Source organism: Nyctereutes procyonoides, unplaced genomic scaffold (genome assembly GCF_905146905.1).
Source record: "Nyctereutes procyonoides isolate TBG_1078 unplaced genomic scaffold, NYPRO_anot_genome, whole genome shotgun sequence".
In the NCBI taxonomy this organism is placed as follows: Eukaryota; Metazoa; Chordata; class Mammalia; order Carnivora; family Canidae; genus Nyctereutes; species Nyctereutes procyonoides.
The window spans coordinates 1,129,886-1,148,841 of NW_026575030.1; the positions used below are offsets into that span (position 1 = coordinate 1,129,886).

At 38.4% G+C, this 18,956-nt stretch overlaps 2 protein-coding genes across 4 annotated transcripts in view; one reads left to right on the forward strand and one right to left on the reverse strand.

Annotated features, from left to right (window-relative positions):
• The window catches only part of LOC129503957 (uncharacterized), a 94,376-nt gene that overhangs the window by 31,914 nt on the left and 43,506 nt on the right, over positions 1-18,956 (forward strand). The window lies entirely within an intron of this gene.
• Positions 1-18,956, reverse strand: part of ACMSD (aminocarboxymuconate semialdehyde decarboxylase) — a 68,882-nt gene that overhangs the window by 13,933 nt on the left and 35,993 nt on the right. For all 3 annotated transcript variants that reach the window (XM_055316471.1, XM_055316470.1, XM_055316472.1), the window contains 3 exons: positions 14,601-14,694; positions 11,563-11,658; positions 10,182-10,354 (listed from right to left, as the gene is read on the reverse strand). In XM_055316471.1, coding sequence (XP_055172446.1) covers positions 10,182-10,354; positions 11,563-11,658; positions 14,601-14,694 — 363 coding nt within the window. The remainder of the gene's footprint in view (positions 1-10,181; positions 10,355-11,562; positions 11,659-14,600; positions 14,695-18,956) is intronic.

Genomic DNA, 18,956 nt, shown 5'->3' on the forward strand with positions numbered 1-18,956 from the left:
GCTGTTTTTAACACTTGTCTCATAATTGCAAAATGATTATGTTTTAAAGGGATTACATGGAGAATCCTGGATTCAGGAGGCATAGGATATGGACTGCTGTCCTATTTCCAAGATCTCAGGGAGACCTAAGCTCTTGTGACATCTCCGGTTCCTAAATAACATACTGATTCTGGCCTTCTAAAGCTAGAGCTTTCTTCTGTCTTCTTCTCTGTGATCCAGGGTTCTATTCTCTTGGGATCCACCATTTTGAAGTCAATTTTGAAGGATATCTGTGCTAATATTTGACAACATCTACATTTTAGTAGGGTTTTTTAAAGACTCTCTAAACCCAAAGGAATAATTCTAATGTTGGGCCTTTTAGTTACCATGTCTGCTTCTTCTGAGATCCTGAATTATACCATCTACCCAGACACTGACTTTATTAGGCAGTGGATAATCCTGATTGATTTCACAACACCAGCACTCTGCCCCAACATAAGTTTCCCTCCCCAAAGCTGGCAACACACATTCCATATGAGGTCAAAGACTTAGTGAGATGCTAATAATAGTGATTAATATTCCTGCCAGGGAAAAGAAATAAACTGCTTACTTGTTGGGAAGTATTAACTTTTTCATATTTTCAGGGAATGCTACAAACACTGAAAGATGTAACTTACTAAATAAATTCAAGTAGTTAGAAGAGAATTCATTTGTCTTCTAGAACAGGAACAATTAGCTATCTTCTCATTAGCCTATTTCATTAGTAGCATATGCAGTAAATACAACATAACTCTATTGTAATGTACCTTACTACAAAAATTCTAACTTACCAAGGATTCAGTTTGTTCCCTGAGACATAATTTCCTACAGAAGGAGCCTGGTTTAATTCAATCAATGCACACTAAGATTAGCCTTATACCTACAAAACCATTATACAAACTCAATTAAACAAACATTAACCCAACACCTACTATTTGTAAAGCACTAGAGTAGGTGATATAAATTACTGATGTTTGTATAGTCCTTTGGCATAGTATTATCCAAATTACTAGAGTAGGTGATATAAATTACTGATATTTGTATAGTCCTTTGGCATAGTATTATCCCAACTCTCACATCAACTCTGCATGGTTATCATTTCCATTTTACAATTGAGGAACCTAAGGGTGGGAGAGATAAGTGACTTAATGTTAAAAGTCACCTGAATAGGAGAGGAGAGGAAGATGTTGGCAGAGTAGGAGGAACCTAGGATTGCCTTATCCCAAGAACACACCTAGATAACTATCACATACTCCGAAATACCCCAGAAATTGACCTGAAGATTAACAGACAACTCCACAATTAAAGAGAAAGAAGAGGCCACATCGAAGGTGGTGGGAAGTGTGGAGAAGTGCTTTAGGGGAGAAATGGTTCATGGCTGCTGTGGAAGAAAGGGGAGCTGTGTTTATGGAGAAGGATGATGGAGAGAGAAGCACATGGGAATTTACAAGGAGAATGTTTCCCTAAAGCCATTGGCTTGGGAAATTAAAGGCACTGAATTTCATGAGTTCTAAGGATCAGTAAGCCTGGAGTTTTAAAGGTCAGCAGGCATGGCTAGGATAGAGCCTGAGGAGCTCTGTGCTGCTCCTGGAGAGAAGGTAGGAAACACCCAGGGGCAGACAGCATGGAAATAGTAATCTGAAGAACTCTGGGGGCACACAGTGGAGAGGTAATTTGGTCTTCTTGGAGTGCTTCCCTGAAAGGCATTGTTCACAGAGACACTTCTCTGGGAATAAAATAGCTGATTCATGCCATTTTACTCCCCCACCCCTCAGCATAAACACAGAGCCACCTGTGGGAAGTAGCATAGCACAGATATTGGCTACCTAATTTGCTTACATCAAGCCCCAGCCCCACACACTCCAGAAGAACTGCCTTCCTCAGTCATGTTGGCCTTAGACCTGGGGTAGTGGCCCCTTCTCCAGAAGACTAGCACAAATCCAGTCCATACCACATCTTCCAACCAGAGTTCTGCAGAGTCTCAGTTCTTTTTTTAAATTTTATTTATTTATTTATTTATTTATTTATTTATTTATTTATTTAAATTTATTTTTTATTGGTGTTCAATTTGCCAACATATAGAATAACAGCCAGTGCTCATCCCATCAAGTACCCCCTTCAGTGCCCATCACCCAGTCACTCCCACCCCCCGCCCACCTCCCCTTCCACAACCCCTAGTTCGTTTCCCAGAGTTAGGAGTCTTTTTAAAGATTTATTTATTTTAGAGATGGAGAGTGAGAGTAAGTAGGGGGAGGGGCAAAAAGGAGATGGAGAGAAGCAGACTCCCCCTTGAGTGGGGAGCCTGATGCAGGGCTTGATCCTAAGGCCCTGAAATCATGACCTGAGCTGAGACTGAGAGTTGGATACTCAACGGACTGAGTCATCCAGGCATCACTGCAGGACCTCAGTTCTAGTGGAGGTAGTGACAAGTTTCATTTCATAGGCAGACCAGAGAACACCTCGCTAAAACTTGCCACATTCAGGTCAAGGGCCAAATACTGCTCACACATGGCAAGGAGAGCCCTGTGGAAGCCTGACCTGAAGGATAGAGCATCCAGAATTCAACAGTAGAGGGTACATAGCACACACCAGAGACACTCTCTGAGGTGCCAGACCCCGGGTGCTGCATGGCATCTTCTTCATAAGGCCATTACTCTCAGGAGCAGGAGATATAAGTGGCTTTTCTAACACAGAGAAGGCAGACTTAGACAAAATGCAAAGACAGGAATTTATCCCAAATGAAAAACCAAGATAAAGCCATGGCCGGAGATCTAAGTGAGATATATATAGGTAACATGCCTGATGGAGAATTTGGAGCAACAATCTTAAGGATACTCACTGGACTTGAGAAAAGAATAGGAGCTTTGCCACAGAGATAAAAGAGGTACAAAAGAATTAGAGATCAAGGGTGCAATAAACAATAAAAACATGCTAGATGCAATGAACAGCAGGCTAGAAGAGCAGAAGAACAAATTAATGACCTAGAAGACAAAGTAATGTAAAGAAATGAAGCTGAACAAAAGAGAGAAAGAAGAACTACGCAAGACAAGAATAGACTTAGGGAACTCAGTGAGTCATTGAGTCACGCAAATGTGATAACATTCATTTTATAGGAGTCTCAAAAGAAGGAGAGAAAAGGGGGCAGAACATTTTTTGAAGAAATAATAGCTGAAAACTTCCCTAATCTGGAGAAGGAAACAGAATCCAGATCCAGGAAGCAACTAGAATACCCATCAAAATCAACAAAAGCAGGTCAACACCAACCCATATTGTAATTAAATTTGCAAAATATAATGATAAAGAAAACATCTTAAAAGCAGCAAGACAAAAGAAGTCATTAACTTACAAGGGAACACCTATAAGGCTAGCTGGAGATTTTTCAATGGAAACTTAGGAACCCACAAAGGAGTGACATGATACATTCAAAGTGCTGTATGGGAAAAAATTGCAGCCAAGAATACTCTACCCAGCAAGGCTGTCCTTCAGAGTAGAAGGAGAGAGAAAGAGTTTCCCAGAAAAACAAAAACTAGAGGAGTTCATGACCACAAACCAGCCCTGCAAGAAATATTAATGGGGGCTCTTTGAGTGGAAAGGAGAGGCCAAAAGTAACAGTATAAAGGCAAGGAATACAAAAGCAGTAAAAAATGAATATTTATGTAAAAAACCATCAAGGAACTCACTCACACAAAAAGTATATAAAATATAATAACATACCTAAAACATGGAGCAGAGAGGAGAAAAGAATGGATTCAAACTTAAGTAACCATTGATTTAATATAGACTGCTATTTGCAGAAGAGGTTGTATAGACACTAATGATAACCATACATTAAAATCACTAATAAATATGGAAAGAATAGAGAAATAAATCCAAAAACATCACTAAAGAAAATCAGCAAACCATGAAAGAAAGATAACAAATGATCAGAGAAAATTTTGCAACCACAAAACAAGTAATAAATTGCCATAAATACATATCTAATAATAATTACTTAGAGTGTAAATGGAATAAATGCTCCAATCAAAACACATAGTGTATCAGAATGGATAAAGAAACCAGACCTATCTATATTGCTGACTATGAGACTCATTTTGATCCTTAAGACATCTGCAGGTTGAAAGTGAGGGATGGAGAAACATTTATCATGCAAATGGTTGTCAAAAGAAAGCCAGAGTAGTAGTACTTATATCAGAGAAACTAGACTTTAAAACAAAGACAGTAACAGGAGACAAAGAAGGGCACTATAAAATAATAAAGGGGACAATACAAAAGAAGAAACAATTGTAAATATTTCTGCACCAAACATGGGACCACCCAAGTTGTAAAACAATTAATAACAAACATAAAGGAACTGATAATAACACAATAATAGTAGGATTTTAACACCCCACTTACATCAACGGACAGATTATCTAAACAGAAAGTCAACAAGTAAACAATGGCTTTGAATGACACACTGGACCAGATAGACTTAACATACATTCAGAACATGCCATCCTAAAACAATGGAATACTCATTCTTTTCAAGTGCACTTGGAACACTTTCCAGAATACATCACATACTAGGTTACAAATCAGATCTCAAAAAATACAAAAATATTGAAGTAATACCATGCACCTTTTCTGACTACAGTGCCATGACACTAGAAGTCAACCATAAGAAGAAATCTGGAAAGACCACATATACATGGAGGTTAAATAATATGTTACTGAACAATGAATGGGTCAAATAAGAAATCAAAGAAGAAATAAAAAAAATACCTGGAAACAAATGAAAATGAAAGTACAACAGTCCAAAACCTTTGGGATGCAGCAAAAGCTGTCCTAAGATGGAAGTATATAGTAATACAAGCCTACCTCAAGAAGCAAGAAAAACTCAAACTACTTAATTTTACACCAAGAGGGGCTAGAAAAAGAACAACAAATGAAGTCTAGAGCTAAGGGATGGAAGGAGATAATAAAGATTAGAGCAAAGATAAATGAAATAGAAACCTAAAAACACAACATATCAGTGAAACCAACAATCAGTGAACCATACCTGGTTCTTTGAAAAAAATCAATTAAATTGATAAATCCCTAACCAGACTTATCAAAAAGAATAGAGAAAGAACCCACACAAATAAAATCACAAATAAGAGGAGAAATAACAACCAACACCACAGAAATACAGAGAGTCATGAGAGGATTTTATGAAAAACTATTTGCCAACAAATTGGACAACCTGGAAGAAATGGATAAATTCCTAGAAACATAAAACCTACCAAAACTGAAACAGAAAGAAATAGAAAACTCAAACGGACTGATGCATAGCAAAGAAATTGAATCAATAATAAAAAAATTCCCAAAAAAAACCAAAAGTCCAGGGCTAGATGGCTTCACAGATGAATTCTACCAAACATTTATTACTATTATTTTAACGATTTTATTTATTTATTCATGAGAGACACACACACACACACAGAGGCAGAGACACAGGCAGAGGGAGAAGCAGGCTCCATGCAGGGAGCCCAACGTGGGACTCAATCCTGGGTCTCCAGGATCAGGCCCTGGGCTGAAGGTGGCACTAAACTGCTGAGCCACCCAGGCTGCCCCTCTACCAAACATTTAAAGAAGAGTTAATATCTATTCTTCTCAAACTATTGCAAAAAATAGAAAAAGAAGGAAAACTTCCACATTCATTTTATGAGACCAGCATTATCCTGATACCCAAACCAGATAAAGACTCCACTAAAAAAGAAAACTACAAGCCAATATCCCTGATGAACATGGGTGCAAAAATTCTTAATAAAATACTAGGAAACTGAATCTAACTGTATTAAAAAAATCATTCACCATGATCAAGTGAGATTTCTTTCAAACACGTAAGAGTAGCTCAATATTCACAAATCAATCAATGTGATACATCACACCAATAAGAGGAAGGATAAGAACTGTATGATCATTTCAATAGATGTAGGAAAAGCATTTATTTGATGACAACATCTGTTCGTTATAAAAACCCTCAACAGGGATCCCTGGGTGGCTCCGCGGTTTGGCGCCTGCCTTCGGCCCAGGGCCTGATCTTGAAGACCTGGGATCGAGTCCCACATCGGGCTCCCTGCATGGAGCCTGCTTCTCCCTCTGTGTCTCTCATGAATAAATAAAATCTTAAAAAAAAAAAAGAAAAAGAAAAAAAAAACCCTCAACAAAGTAGGGATAGAGGGAACATCCTCAACATCACAAAGCTAGCATCAACGCAATACACCAATAATGAAGCAGCAGAAAGAGAAATTAAGGTATCAATCTTTATAATTGTACCAAAAACAATAAGATACCTAGGAATAAACCTAACCAAAAAAAGGTGAAAGACCTGTACTCTGAAAACTATAGAACAACGATGAAAGAAACTGAAGACAAAACAATATCTGTCTGTGTTAATAGATTGGAAGAACAAATATTGTTGAAATGTCTATACTGCCCCCCCAAATCCACACATTTAATGCAATCCCTATCAAACTACCAATGGCATTTTTCACAGAACTAGAACAAACAATCCTAAAATCTGTGTGGAACTACAAAAGACCCTGTAGCCAAAGCAGCCTTGGAAAAGCAAAGCAAAGCTGGAGGCATCACAATTTCTGGACTTCAAGGTATGTTGCAAAGCTGTAGTGATCAGAACAGATGGCATTGGCACAAAAGTAGACACATTGATCAACAGAACAGAATAGAAAACCCAGAAATGAACACCACTGTATGGTAATTAAAAAGCAGGAAAGAATATCCAGTGGGAAAAAGACAGTGTTTTTACAAATGGTGTTGGGAAATCTGGACAGCAAGATGCAAAAGATGACTGGACCACTTTCTTATACTATACACAAAAATAAACTCAAAAGGAATTAAAGACCTAAATATGAGGCCTGAAACTGTAAAAATCCTAGAGGAGAGAGCATAGGCAGTAACTTCTTTGACATTGGCTGTAGTAACATTTAATTTAATTTAATTTATTTAATTTTTAAAGTCAGTTCCATGCCCAATGTGTGGCTTGAACTCATGACTCCCAGATCAAGAGTTACATGTTTTACCAACTGAGCCAGCCAGGTGCCCTCTGTAGCAACTTTTTTTCTAGATATATTTCCTGAGGCAAGGGAGACGAAAGTTAGAATAAACTACTGGGACTACATCAAAATAAAAAGCTTCTTCTGCACAGCAAAGGATATAATCAGCAAAGCTAAAAGGTAACCTATGGAATATTTGCAAATGACATATCTGATAAAGGGTTATTATCCAAAATATATAAAGAATTTATAAAACTCAATACCCCAAAAATGATTAATCCAATTAAAAGTGGGCAGATGAAAAAATAAAATAAAATAAAAGTGGGCAGATGACATCAATAGAGATTTTTCCAAAGAAGGCATACAGGTGGCCAAAAGACACATGAAAAGATGCTCAATGTTACTGATCATCAGGAAAATTCAAATCAAAACAACAATGAGATATCAACTCATACCTTTCAGAGATTATGTAATTTAGGTTCTCCATTTAGCAGTTTCAATTTCTACTATTTTTAGAAATAGTAGGGGCTCAAAAATAGTGTATATATATATATATATATATATCCTCTAAATATTTATTATTATATTTATTCTTCTCTGTATTCTTTCTATATATTTATTTACTCTTAGGGTATTATGTAAATTTTTATTTATGAAAGTAATGTCTGTACATAGTTAAATAACCCAATATCACTAAAATATCTTTCTCATTAAAAGCAGTTCTGTGCCTATGTTCCTAACTCTTATCCTTCGAGGCAGCCACTTTCACCATTTTAACTTGCATCTTCTGATACTTACCTTCATTGTTCTATATTATTACTTTATTCTATTCTTGATTTTTTACCTTTAGAGAGTATTCACTGACTTCTCATTATGATCATTGAGAATTTCTTTGTTACTCCAACTTCTCTCTTCCATTTTTCCATTAGATTTAGAATTTTCACTTGAAACAGTACCTAGTTTTTATACTATTATGACTGTAAATATTGTTTACTGCTGAGTCAAGTAATGTACAATGATTATCTGCCCTCATATGGGTGTTTGTTTTCTTGGAGTTAATTATCTACTTTTCTTTCATTTGCTTAATTTTCTATGTACATACTGCTTATTTGTTCCTAAAACATCAACATATCTGTTGAATGCCTGGTAATCATTTCAAACTCACACACCCATGAAATGATCCATCAGTTCCATTTTTTTCTCTCTTGGAGATTTCCCTTTACAGTATTCTGTCCTTGTGCTCTAATGTGGACAGGTTGCTCTCTTGTCTGGCTGTTGTGCTAGGACTTTCCTCAGCCATTTTAGTTGGGGGTTGTTTTTGAGAGAATTTGCTAATATGAATATAACTAGAAGGAGGAAGCATTAATATTTTAGAGAGAATCCAAATTATTAATATATATTGCTGTGGTGTTCTGGATTCACCAGCCACATAAAATGAGGCCACATAAAATGAGGTTGCATTTGCTTTTTGATGCCCAAATTATAATGGCTCAAGCCTTCACAGTTAGAATGCAAATTCTGAGCATCACTAACTTTGCAAAGTGCCCTCTGACTTTTTCTGGGGTCGCTAAAAGGGATGTGTTCACATGTGATCACTAACTAGTCCATCTGCTAGTTACCACAAGGCATTTGCCATTTTCTCCCTCTTTTGCTCTGACCCCCTGGCAATATGTATTGCCCTGAATGGTGTTTGATGGTGCTGATAGTATCCCTCACTGCTAATGCTAGTTTTCACTCATAAGTTAGGTATTATATTTGCCAGGGGCATTTTCTGCTGATTTTACTATTTCTAAGAATACCAGAGGTACTAGGTTTGATGGGAGGTTGTCAGAATGACTCCCACTTCCATGCTACTTCCTCATACTTTCTCCTCCATTGCTCAAAGTTCAGAATTCACAGTCTCTTTCAGTTTCTCCTTTTTGTAATTTCCTCCCCACCACCTCTCTGTTCAAATAAATTTTGGACAGTTGATTTGGACAGAGCTAAGCACCATTTTGGCAAGAATAACATAAAAGCTAGAAAGCTCAGAAGCACAGCTCAACTATATGATTTGTTACCAAACCAGAATATTTAATATTTATATTCTAGTGAGTTTCTTAAGCCAGGGAAACAGCTTTAAAGTAAAATGAAGTCTTCATTCTGGAAATGGAAACCTCTTGCAACTTTGAAATGATGGACCTCTTTTTCTGCCAGACAAGATTTTAAATACCTTAGAGTCTACTTTCAATCCAAGTATCACATTACAAATCTTTAAAAATGTCCATATTTTTAAATAAATCCTCAAGTTTTTTTTCCTTAGAAAATTTGGAAGCCTTCTATAAATATTTGTAAATAATATGAGGGAATTGAAATAATAAACTTTTGAGAATTTTCACTAATTCAAACTGGACTTTGCCTTAATAATGATGCCCTAATAATGCCCTAATAATGATGTAACCTACAGAGTTAGCATTTTCAAAAAAAGACTTAAAGGTGGAAATGCCACTAAGAAGGAGATCTGTGAGCAGATGACAACAAAAGACTTTCTCTTGGGAAGTTTAAAGTAATACCATATTGGTCTTTTTGGGCCAAATGATAAAATTGTTTTCAAAATGATGACCATACATTATTATTCCAGAAAAAAATTTCAGGTGGTATTCCAGACCCTTCATCATCTTCCCCTGCCTCCTTGTCAAATGTCATTTCCTCCTTCTTTAATGTCCCAGTTTTTATTTAGTCGATGAGGACAGTTGGGTTCGTAATTTGCCCAATTAGTAAGAGGTAGAGCCAAGATTTTAACACAGGTCAATTTGACTTCAAAATTGGTAGCTCTTTTCCTGCTTACCATATTGCAGCATGTCATTTTGGATGGGTACAGAGATGACCCTAAGGAACAGAGCTGATCTAAGGGAATTACCCAGCCATGTGGATTATTTGGGATTTCCCTGGTGTATATTGATGGTTCCTTAGCATTATACACTGTGTTGAAGGAGGCTCCTGTACAAGCAAATCTAATCCTAACCTTCCCTGTTCCTCTCCTTTCTTCTAATGCATTTTCTTCCATCCCCTTTTTGGAGAGAGGCCAAGTAACCAGTTGCTGATCCTATACTTTGCTCCCCATAAGCCATCCACAGGGAAGACCCAACTTGCCTTTCCTATGACATCTGTTAAGAGCTTGAGTGCCAGAGGATCATGAACCAAGGAGTCTGTGTAAAAGGAACCAAGGTATTTCTTTGGGTTGATTGGATTGTCCTGGGCACACAGATCTGGACGCATGTTGAATCCATGGGAGATTCTTCCAACTGTGAAAGGGAAGGCACCACCTGCAAGTAAAACCCATTAGTGAGGGGCTAGTGTCAATTGAAAAGGATATTTTTCAATTCTTATGTTGTATGCAAAGAGAAATTACTGTGGTCCAGTATTTACAAAGAATTTATTGTGTCCCAAATGCTGGGAGATGACCCAGAACAAATGATATGAACTCATGTATAAATTCACGTTTGAGGGATTTATCCTAAAGAAAGAAGATAAGTGTGTGAAGATATGTGGTCAGGCTTTTCAAATGTACTGTGCTTATAATAGCAAAATACAGAGGCAACCTATCAGTTGGGAAATATCTAAATAATGATGGCATACCCATAAAATGTATTGCCATGCACACAACCATCAAAAATGGTGGTTGTGGTGGTGTGTGTGTGTGTGTGTGTGTGTGTGTGTGTGCCCAAGAGTTAGAAATTAGAAACTCAATTACCTGGAGGGACCAAGAGCAGGAAATGTAAATGAATGAAATAGGCCTATTTGTAAATAGTAGAGAGTGGTAGGGACTGTTGCAAACTGGAGAGCTTGTGGTTTGACTAGAGGAATTTAAACAACAGCAACAACAAAACAACACAATAAAACAAAAACTACGCCAACCAAACTAACTTTGCCTGCAAAAATGGAGTTTGGTCCCCAAACCACCATATACTTTATGACTAGAATGATGGCTGCAGGCATGTTATAGACTGAATTATGGAGTCCCTCCAAAATTCGTATGTTGAAGCCCTATCTCCCAATATAACTGTATTTGGAGACAGGAGTAATTAAGGAGGCAATGTAAGGTTAAATGAGGTTATAAAGTGGGACTTTAATCTGATAGGAGAAAGGAGAGGGATAGTGAGTTTTAGGATTAGATTTGCTTACACAGGAGATCCACCCCAGAGCCTCCTTCAACACAGTGTGTGTATTGCCAGAGAACCATTACATATACCAGGAAAATCCCAGATAATCCACATAGCCGGGTAATTCCCTTCAGCTCCTATTCTTTAGAGTCATCTCTGTACCAATTCAAAGCGACATGTTACATACATAGTGAGAAATGACTTTCTTCAATCCAGGAAGACAAATCTCACCAGAAACCAACCCTGCTGGCACTTTGATCTTGGACTTCTAGTCTCCAGAACTGAGAAAATAAAGTTCTGTTGTTTAAGCCACCGAGATTGTGGTATTTTATCATGGTAGACTGAGCTGAGTAATGCAAATAGGGCCTTACCTCCATGTGCAAAACACACTTTCAATTTAGGAAATTTCTCAAACACTCCTCCCATGATCATGGAACAAATGGCTGTGGTGGTCTCTGCTGGCATTCCTGAAAGAGGGAACAGTCACAAGGTGCAGTGCTTGTCATCTCAAGCAAGAAGCTCAGTGATCCTAATGGTTGGGGAATGGGAGCTTGGTGTGATAGTCAATGCTGAGAAATGTGAGGTCCCTCTCTGCCAACATGGCTTGGTTGTCTACAAACCATTACTTTGGTGAGCAGACCATCTAAAGCTTCCTATTTGCCACTTGCAGGTGGAATCATCTAATGGACAACAGAGTTGAGGAACCAGAGGACCTAGCTTTTGTTCGGATTCCTCCACTTCAGTTTTGGATGTGGTGGGGCAAGCAGAGTACAGAGAATCTGAGTTGAACCCTAACTATTCTAATTTTCGGCTTCCTAGCCTTTGACAAATTATTTTTTTTTAAGATTTTATTTATTTATTTATGAGAGACACAGAGACATAGGCAGAGGGAGAAGCAGGCTCCCTGCAGGGAGCCTGATGTGGGACTTGATCCCTGGACTTTGGGATTACGTCCTGAGCCAAAAATCAGATGCTCAACCACTGAGCCACCCAGGCATCTACGTTTGACAAATTATTTAATGTCCCTGAGCCTGTGCCTCTTCACCTGTAAAATGGGGATAGTGTTGCCCATCTTGCAAGACTATTGTGGAGCCTTGAAAACAATGATGTTGGGCAGAGTCCTGGCCAGAACTTCACATTGGAGGTGCTCCACAAATATTAGTTGCTTCCCCATGCCTCAGCTGCCTCATCTGTAGAATGCATTTGTTCTTGCCACTTACTACTAAATAAATATTAACTAAAATTATAATTACTGCCAAATCTTTCCTGCTTCTTAGAGATGAAGTTGAAGATACCTGGGTTAAAATAAGTTGTTTCAAGTGCTTTGTGCCCCTAAAAGGAGCAGCTGTTCCATGCCTGATGCCTTCAGCTCCATGGAGTTAGTCTAGGATACATTTCCAGGCAACTGCTTTTCAGAGATCTCTGGGGGCTCCCCAGGCAAGTCTGTACTTCAGGAGAAGACTTACTCTCTGGCTGCCAAATGGGGCTATACCAGATGCTTATCTTGCCCCAAGCCTGTCATTGCTCAGAGATACCCCCGGATCCCTGGCCTTTTGGGAATTCTGGAAGAACCATAAATTCATATCCATCTGGGAGTGGTTTGTGGACAGAGCTTCCTGAAGGCAGGGAGATGGACAGCATCACTGCCTTTTGGTCCCGTGATTCTGCTCTCCTAACTACTTGGACCATAGTTACATAATCCATTCTCCATAACAGGAGCCAAAATGGAATAATTACAGTGTCAGTTGCATCATGTCCTTCCCTTACTGGGAGTCCTCTAATCTTCTAGTAACCTTTTGTGTCCAGAATAGAATTCTGAAATTAGCCTATTTGTTTATTATATGTGCAATTGTTTGTCATCTCTTTCTTCTAACCAGAACACAGGCTTCAGGAGGGCATAGGGTTGGTCCATGTCAATGTCCTCAGTGCCTAGTAAGGGCCTGGCATATTGGAGGGGATCAATATATACGTGTTGCATAAATGAATGATGAAGTGGCTTTGTATCCTCTCTGTTTTTCTTTCTTTTTTTTTATTTTTATTTTAATTTATGATAGTCACAGAGGCAGAGACACAAGCAGAGGGAGAAGCAGGCTCCATGCATCGGGAGCCCGACGTGGGATTCGATCCCGGGTCTCCAGGATCGCGCCCTGGGCCAAAGGCAGGCGCCAAACTGCTGTGCCACCCAGGGATCCCCTCCTCTCTGTTTTTCATATGGTATGTTATAATACAAATAAGTTTGTGGTACTAGTCAAAGTGTTGCCTGAATTAGGATGAGATTTTCTTTGGAGCTGGACAGCATTGGTGCCTCTTAGGTTGTCTCTTCCTGCTAATTGTTGCTCAAAAATTTGGTGGAGGATGGGTAGGAGGCTGCCTTACTAAATATGTTGGTCTCCAAAAGCAATCAGAGAGCCACAAAATGTCAGAGCAGAAGGATATAGTGTAGACTAGCTCTCCCATTTTACACATGAGAAATGGGCCTGAAAAGGTGAAGTGAGAACACCGGTTATACAGAGAACTAGAGACTAGCTGAACTGAAACTCAGTTTTCTTACATCCAATATATCACTCCATTTAATTCTTCATGTGGGTTACTATATCATTACTTATACTAATTGGGCTGAGGAGAGAATGGATAATGGCTTCCCTAAAGAAAATTCAAGGCTGTTCATGTGGGAAACCCACTATTTACTGGGTTTGTAGATGAACTACACTTTTTACTTGTGGCCACAGAATTGATACCTGTCACCATCTCTCATTATCGGGGATAATAAGGAGAGATTGGAAAGGCCAAGCAGAAGTCTCTCTTCTTTCCCTTTCCCTCTGTGTAGGAACACAGAACAGTAGAAAGGAGCAGATAACAGGAAAATTGAAAGCCTGAGTCATCTACGATCTAGTGTGGTGGAAGTTGACCTTCTACTTGTAACTCCACAGTTCTCGTTGTAAGGGCTGATACTATTGTTGGCTCTTTAAAAAAAAATCTATTAGACAAGCATGGTTATCTTTAAAAAAATCCATTAGGTAGGCATGGTTACTTATTTTTGAAGCCTTTTTGGGAGTCTGTAGTGAGGTACCTTTGAAGTCAGACAGATTTGTGTAAATTCCATTTTCACTTATTAACTGTATGACTTGGATAACTTATCTAACCAATCTGAGACTCAATTTCTTCACCTATAAAGTAATTATTATAATGTCAATCTCATAGAGTTTTGTGTGGATATGATTCAAATTACAGTAATATATGCAGCATTTATCCAAGAGCTCAATAACTCACAATCCTGTTAATTATTCATACTTTCTCTTTTTGACATGGTAGGGTTCCAGAAATAATTGAAAAAAAAAAACCAAAAAAAAAAAAAAAAAAAAAACCCAAAGGCTTGATTCTCTTTTCCAGATGCCAAGTTGATACAAACCTACAAGCCAAGGGAGCCAGTATTTGGCCATCCGTCCATCCATTTGCATGTCCCAGGGGTGCACAAATAACGAACAGTTCAGTTTTTCTGCCACCTTTAAAGAAGCAATGAGAGAGAGAGAGAGAGAGAGTTATTTGGATGAGCCAGCAGATATAGGGTGCTATTTTAGGGAAACTGTTTTTTCTCTGACTCTATATTGATCTGAATAAATAAGCTAACCTATGTTTGAGGTTATTTCTTAATCTATATAAAAGAGGCATTGAGAAATTCTGCTCCTGCTTAGAAAATAAGAAGGTCTCTTTAGAATTAACAAGGGGCTTGGTGGATTTACCACCGAGGTTGATGAATTTAATATATTGTTTGGCAAAACAAGTTGCAGGAAACATCCAGATTCAAATGTTTTAGCTGAGAGCAAAATGCTCAAGGACTGATCCCATGCCTCAAATGCAGGGGAAGTTTCCCCTGATGGTTCCTACTTGATCCAGTTTTTCAGAAGGACAATTCGGATTGTACCCTTGGAGTCAGATCTAGAGGGTTCCCTTGTTTCCTCCCACTTGGAAACTTGAGAATGTCAAAGTGTAGAAGTGCTGGGCTGGGGGCCAAGGTCTTATGACTGGACTGGAGCAGGCTGGCCTGACCCAAACCATTGGCCAGACAGAGCCCAACACCGGCTGGGAATTTCTGGGAATCTACAGGTACTTACAAAGCCTCAGCAGCCCAGCTGAGTCCCTGAACAGTCTTGTGAATGAGAGGACTTTAGAAAGTCAAGAGCTCACAGTGTCTCAGCCAGGTAGACACTGAGATGAATGTCATGGGCAAACCTTTTTTCCAGGGCCTTCTGGGAAGTGGAAATCCTATCTGGATGGAATGACTTTTATTCAACAAAATGTTTAATTTCAAAAAGTTCCCTCAACAGGCATTGGGTATGAGTGCTTAACAAGGTTCAAAATAGGTTTTCCTTACTTCGTTTCTTTTCCAAATATATTGAGGTGCTGGAGTGATTCATCCTACCTTCACATATAAATATGTGGGCTAAATAGACTGATGCGATGTGAGTTCTGGACAGGAGCATTTTTATTTATTTTTATTTTTATTTATTTATTTTTAGGAAAAGAGAAAGAGAGAGAGCATGAACATTAGCAGGGGTCAGGGGAAGAAGCAGAGGGAGAGAAATCATTCTAAGCAGGCTCCACGCCCAGTGTGGAACCCGACACCAGGCTCTATCTCACCACTCTGATATCATGACCTGAGCTGAAATTAAGACCCTGACACTTAACTGACTGAGGCATCCAGGCACCCCTTGACATAAGCATTTTTAAAATGGAGATGCAATTCTTGGGCAACAAGGGATTCTGGAAGTGGCAGATAAAGGGTAGATTGGAGAATGGACTTCTAATTCATCAGGTTCTGGGGGCAGAAGGGAGAGGAGCTAATTAGCTTCTGATAATGGATGCAGGCTGGGTCAACTTCTTGGGAGGGGTATCAAAGGCACAAAATCATGGTATCTCAGTGGGATTTGACTCTTATTAGAATAAAACTTTATTCTATGCACCTGTGATGGTGCATTTCTCATCAATTTAAATTAGTAAATATTTTTTTATCCCTTCTCTGTGAGGCATTGTAGAGAACACAGAAAGAAGTCACTTAACTTTCAAAATCATGATCTCATATTAACTAAGAACTTACCATATGCTAAAACTATTATAAGAATTTTACAGTTAACTAGTTTAATCCTTTATAAGATGAGCACTTTTTAAAATTGAAATATAGTTGACACACAATGTTACATTACTTTCAGGTGTACAACATGGTGATTTGACAACTCTGTATATTATGCTGTGCTCACACGAGTATAGCTATCATCTGTCACCATACAACAGTATTATAATATTGATTTTATTCCCTATGCTGTACCTTTCATCCTTGTGACTTATGTGTTCCATAACTGGAAGCCAAGTATCTCCCACTCTGCTTGACCCATTTTGCCCATACCCTACCCCCTTCCCTCTTGCAGCCATTAGTTTGTTCTCTGCGTTTATTGAGTCTGTTACTATTTTTGTTTGTTTATTTTCCTTTTAGATTCCATATATAAGTGAAATCATATGGTATTTATTTCTCTGTCTCTGATTTATTTCACTTAGCATAATACCTTCTGAGATAAGCATTTTTGTTACTCTTATTTTACAGAGAAAGAAACTAAGGCAATTAGAGGCTAGGTAATTTACTCAGGTCTTGTGGCTGATACATGGTACCAGTCTGTTTGCCTCATACTGGTAATGAGGTCATTTTTGTGCCTGGAACTTGACCTGAGCATGTGTGGTTGAGTTTACTCACTAAGTAGGGAGGTCTAGGACATAAGGGGGATGGGTTACACACTTTGGAACTCCAGGATCTCCTTGAAATGACAAAGCCAACTTGGTTCATGGTAACTCCTGTCATTTGTTTAAGCCATGTTATTGACGCAAGATAGAGACTAGTGAGGATTCTAAGTCTTGCTAACCAAACGTGCTGTCAGCCCCAGAACATCACAAATCAGCTGAGGCCAGGATGCTCTCCTGAATTCCCTGAGAGACCAGCAGCCCCCCAAAAAGACTCTTTAGAATGAATGATGGATTGACTTAGTCACACAAATGAAAATATCCATTTAGACTCACAACTGGCTGATTTACTTTTTGAGCTCCTTAGTAATTCATAAACCCAATCCAAGTGACTAATAAAATGACTTGCAGCTGAAGGCTTGCCCATATTGTGCTGAAACAACTTAGGTGCACAAGTGAATAAATTCTCTTTCAAAGCCCATTAAAGTTTCTAGAAAACAATCCCTGCATCAGCTCAGCCCCTGCAGCCAATAAGCTTCAGGGAGTTCAATATTTAGAGGAACATTAACTCTTTCAGGTTATTGGGAGTCAGTTTAACAGATACCCCCCCAACTGGTGGGTGGTATCCATAGATACAAACATGGAAAAATTTTTGTTTATGGTCAGAACTCAAACATTAAAGGAATAAATGATCAGTGATTATAGTGCCTGGTGAGTACACCAACATCTACTTAATCCATTATTGAAGATTTTGCTTTTACAATGAAAATAATAGAAAACAATACTGTTATAATTCTAGGAGGGAAGTAAGAAATAAAAAAAATGCAATTGAATATAGAATTATGCATCTTGATCCCTCATATGAAGAAAAGCAGATTTAGTTGCAGAAAGAAGGGCAGAAGAAGACTGGTAGAGAGGACCATGGGACTCTGGACACTTTGGTTGGATACTTGAGAGATGAAAATGGCACTGAGTTCCTGAAAATATACTTTATAATGCAATATTTCAAATGTAGAAAATTGTAAACAGTAGTACTATGAACCTCCATATACTCACCAGCTAGTTTCATTAGTTAGCATTTTGATGGCATTGTTTTTTGTTACATATTTTAATTATACATTTTCAAAATATATGGGTTAAGTGTAATAATTGAGGACTGGTTAAATAAAACATATCCATATATTGGAATATTATGCAGTTATTTAAAAGTCATGCATTATGAAAATTTTTATTTAGATTGGAAATTTTTTTTAAAAGTTTTATTTATTTATCTGACAGAGAGAGCAAGAGCACAAGGAGGTTTAAGAGCAGAGGGAGAGGGAGAAGCAGGCTCCCCACTGAGCAGGGAGCTGATGCAGGGCTCAATTCCAGGACTCTAGGACCATGACCTGAGCCAAAGGCAGATGCTTAACTGACTGAGCCACCCAGCAATCCCTAGATTGGAAATTATTATTATTATTATTATTATTATTTTAAGATTTTATTTATTCATGAGAGACACAGAAAGAGAAAGAGATGTGGGACTCGATCCCGGGACTCCAGGATCAACGGGACTCCAGGATCAATGGGACTCCAGGATCAAAGGCAGGCGCCAAACCGCTGAGCCACCCAGGGATCCCCTAGATTGGAAATTATTAATTAGGATATGAAATCACTGGCAGCCCCGGTGGTGCAGCGGTTTAGCGCCACCTGCAGCGCAGGGTGTGATCCTGGAGATTCTGGATCGAGTCCCATGTCGGGCTCCCTGCATGGAGCCTGCTTCTTCTGCCTGTGTCTCTGCCTCTCTCTCTCTCTCTGTGTCTCTCATGAATAAATAAATAAAATCTTTTAAAAAAAGGATATGAAATCACATGTGTAATAGAATTCAGATTTCATTAAAATATATACAGAAACATGCAAACAAAAAGTCAAACAAAATGTATAGTAACAGTGGTTATTTATCGTTGGGTAGTGGGATTATGGGTTATTTTTGTTTTCTTCTTTATAATTTTCTGTATTTTCCAGAATTTCTTCAAAAATCATAATTTTGAAAAATCAG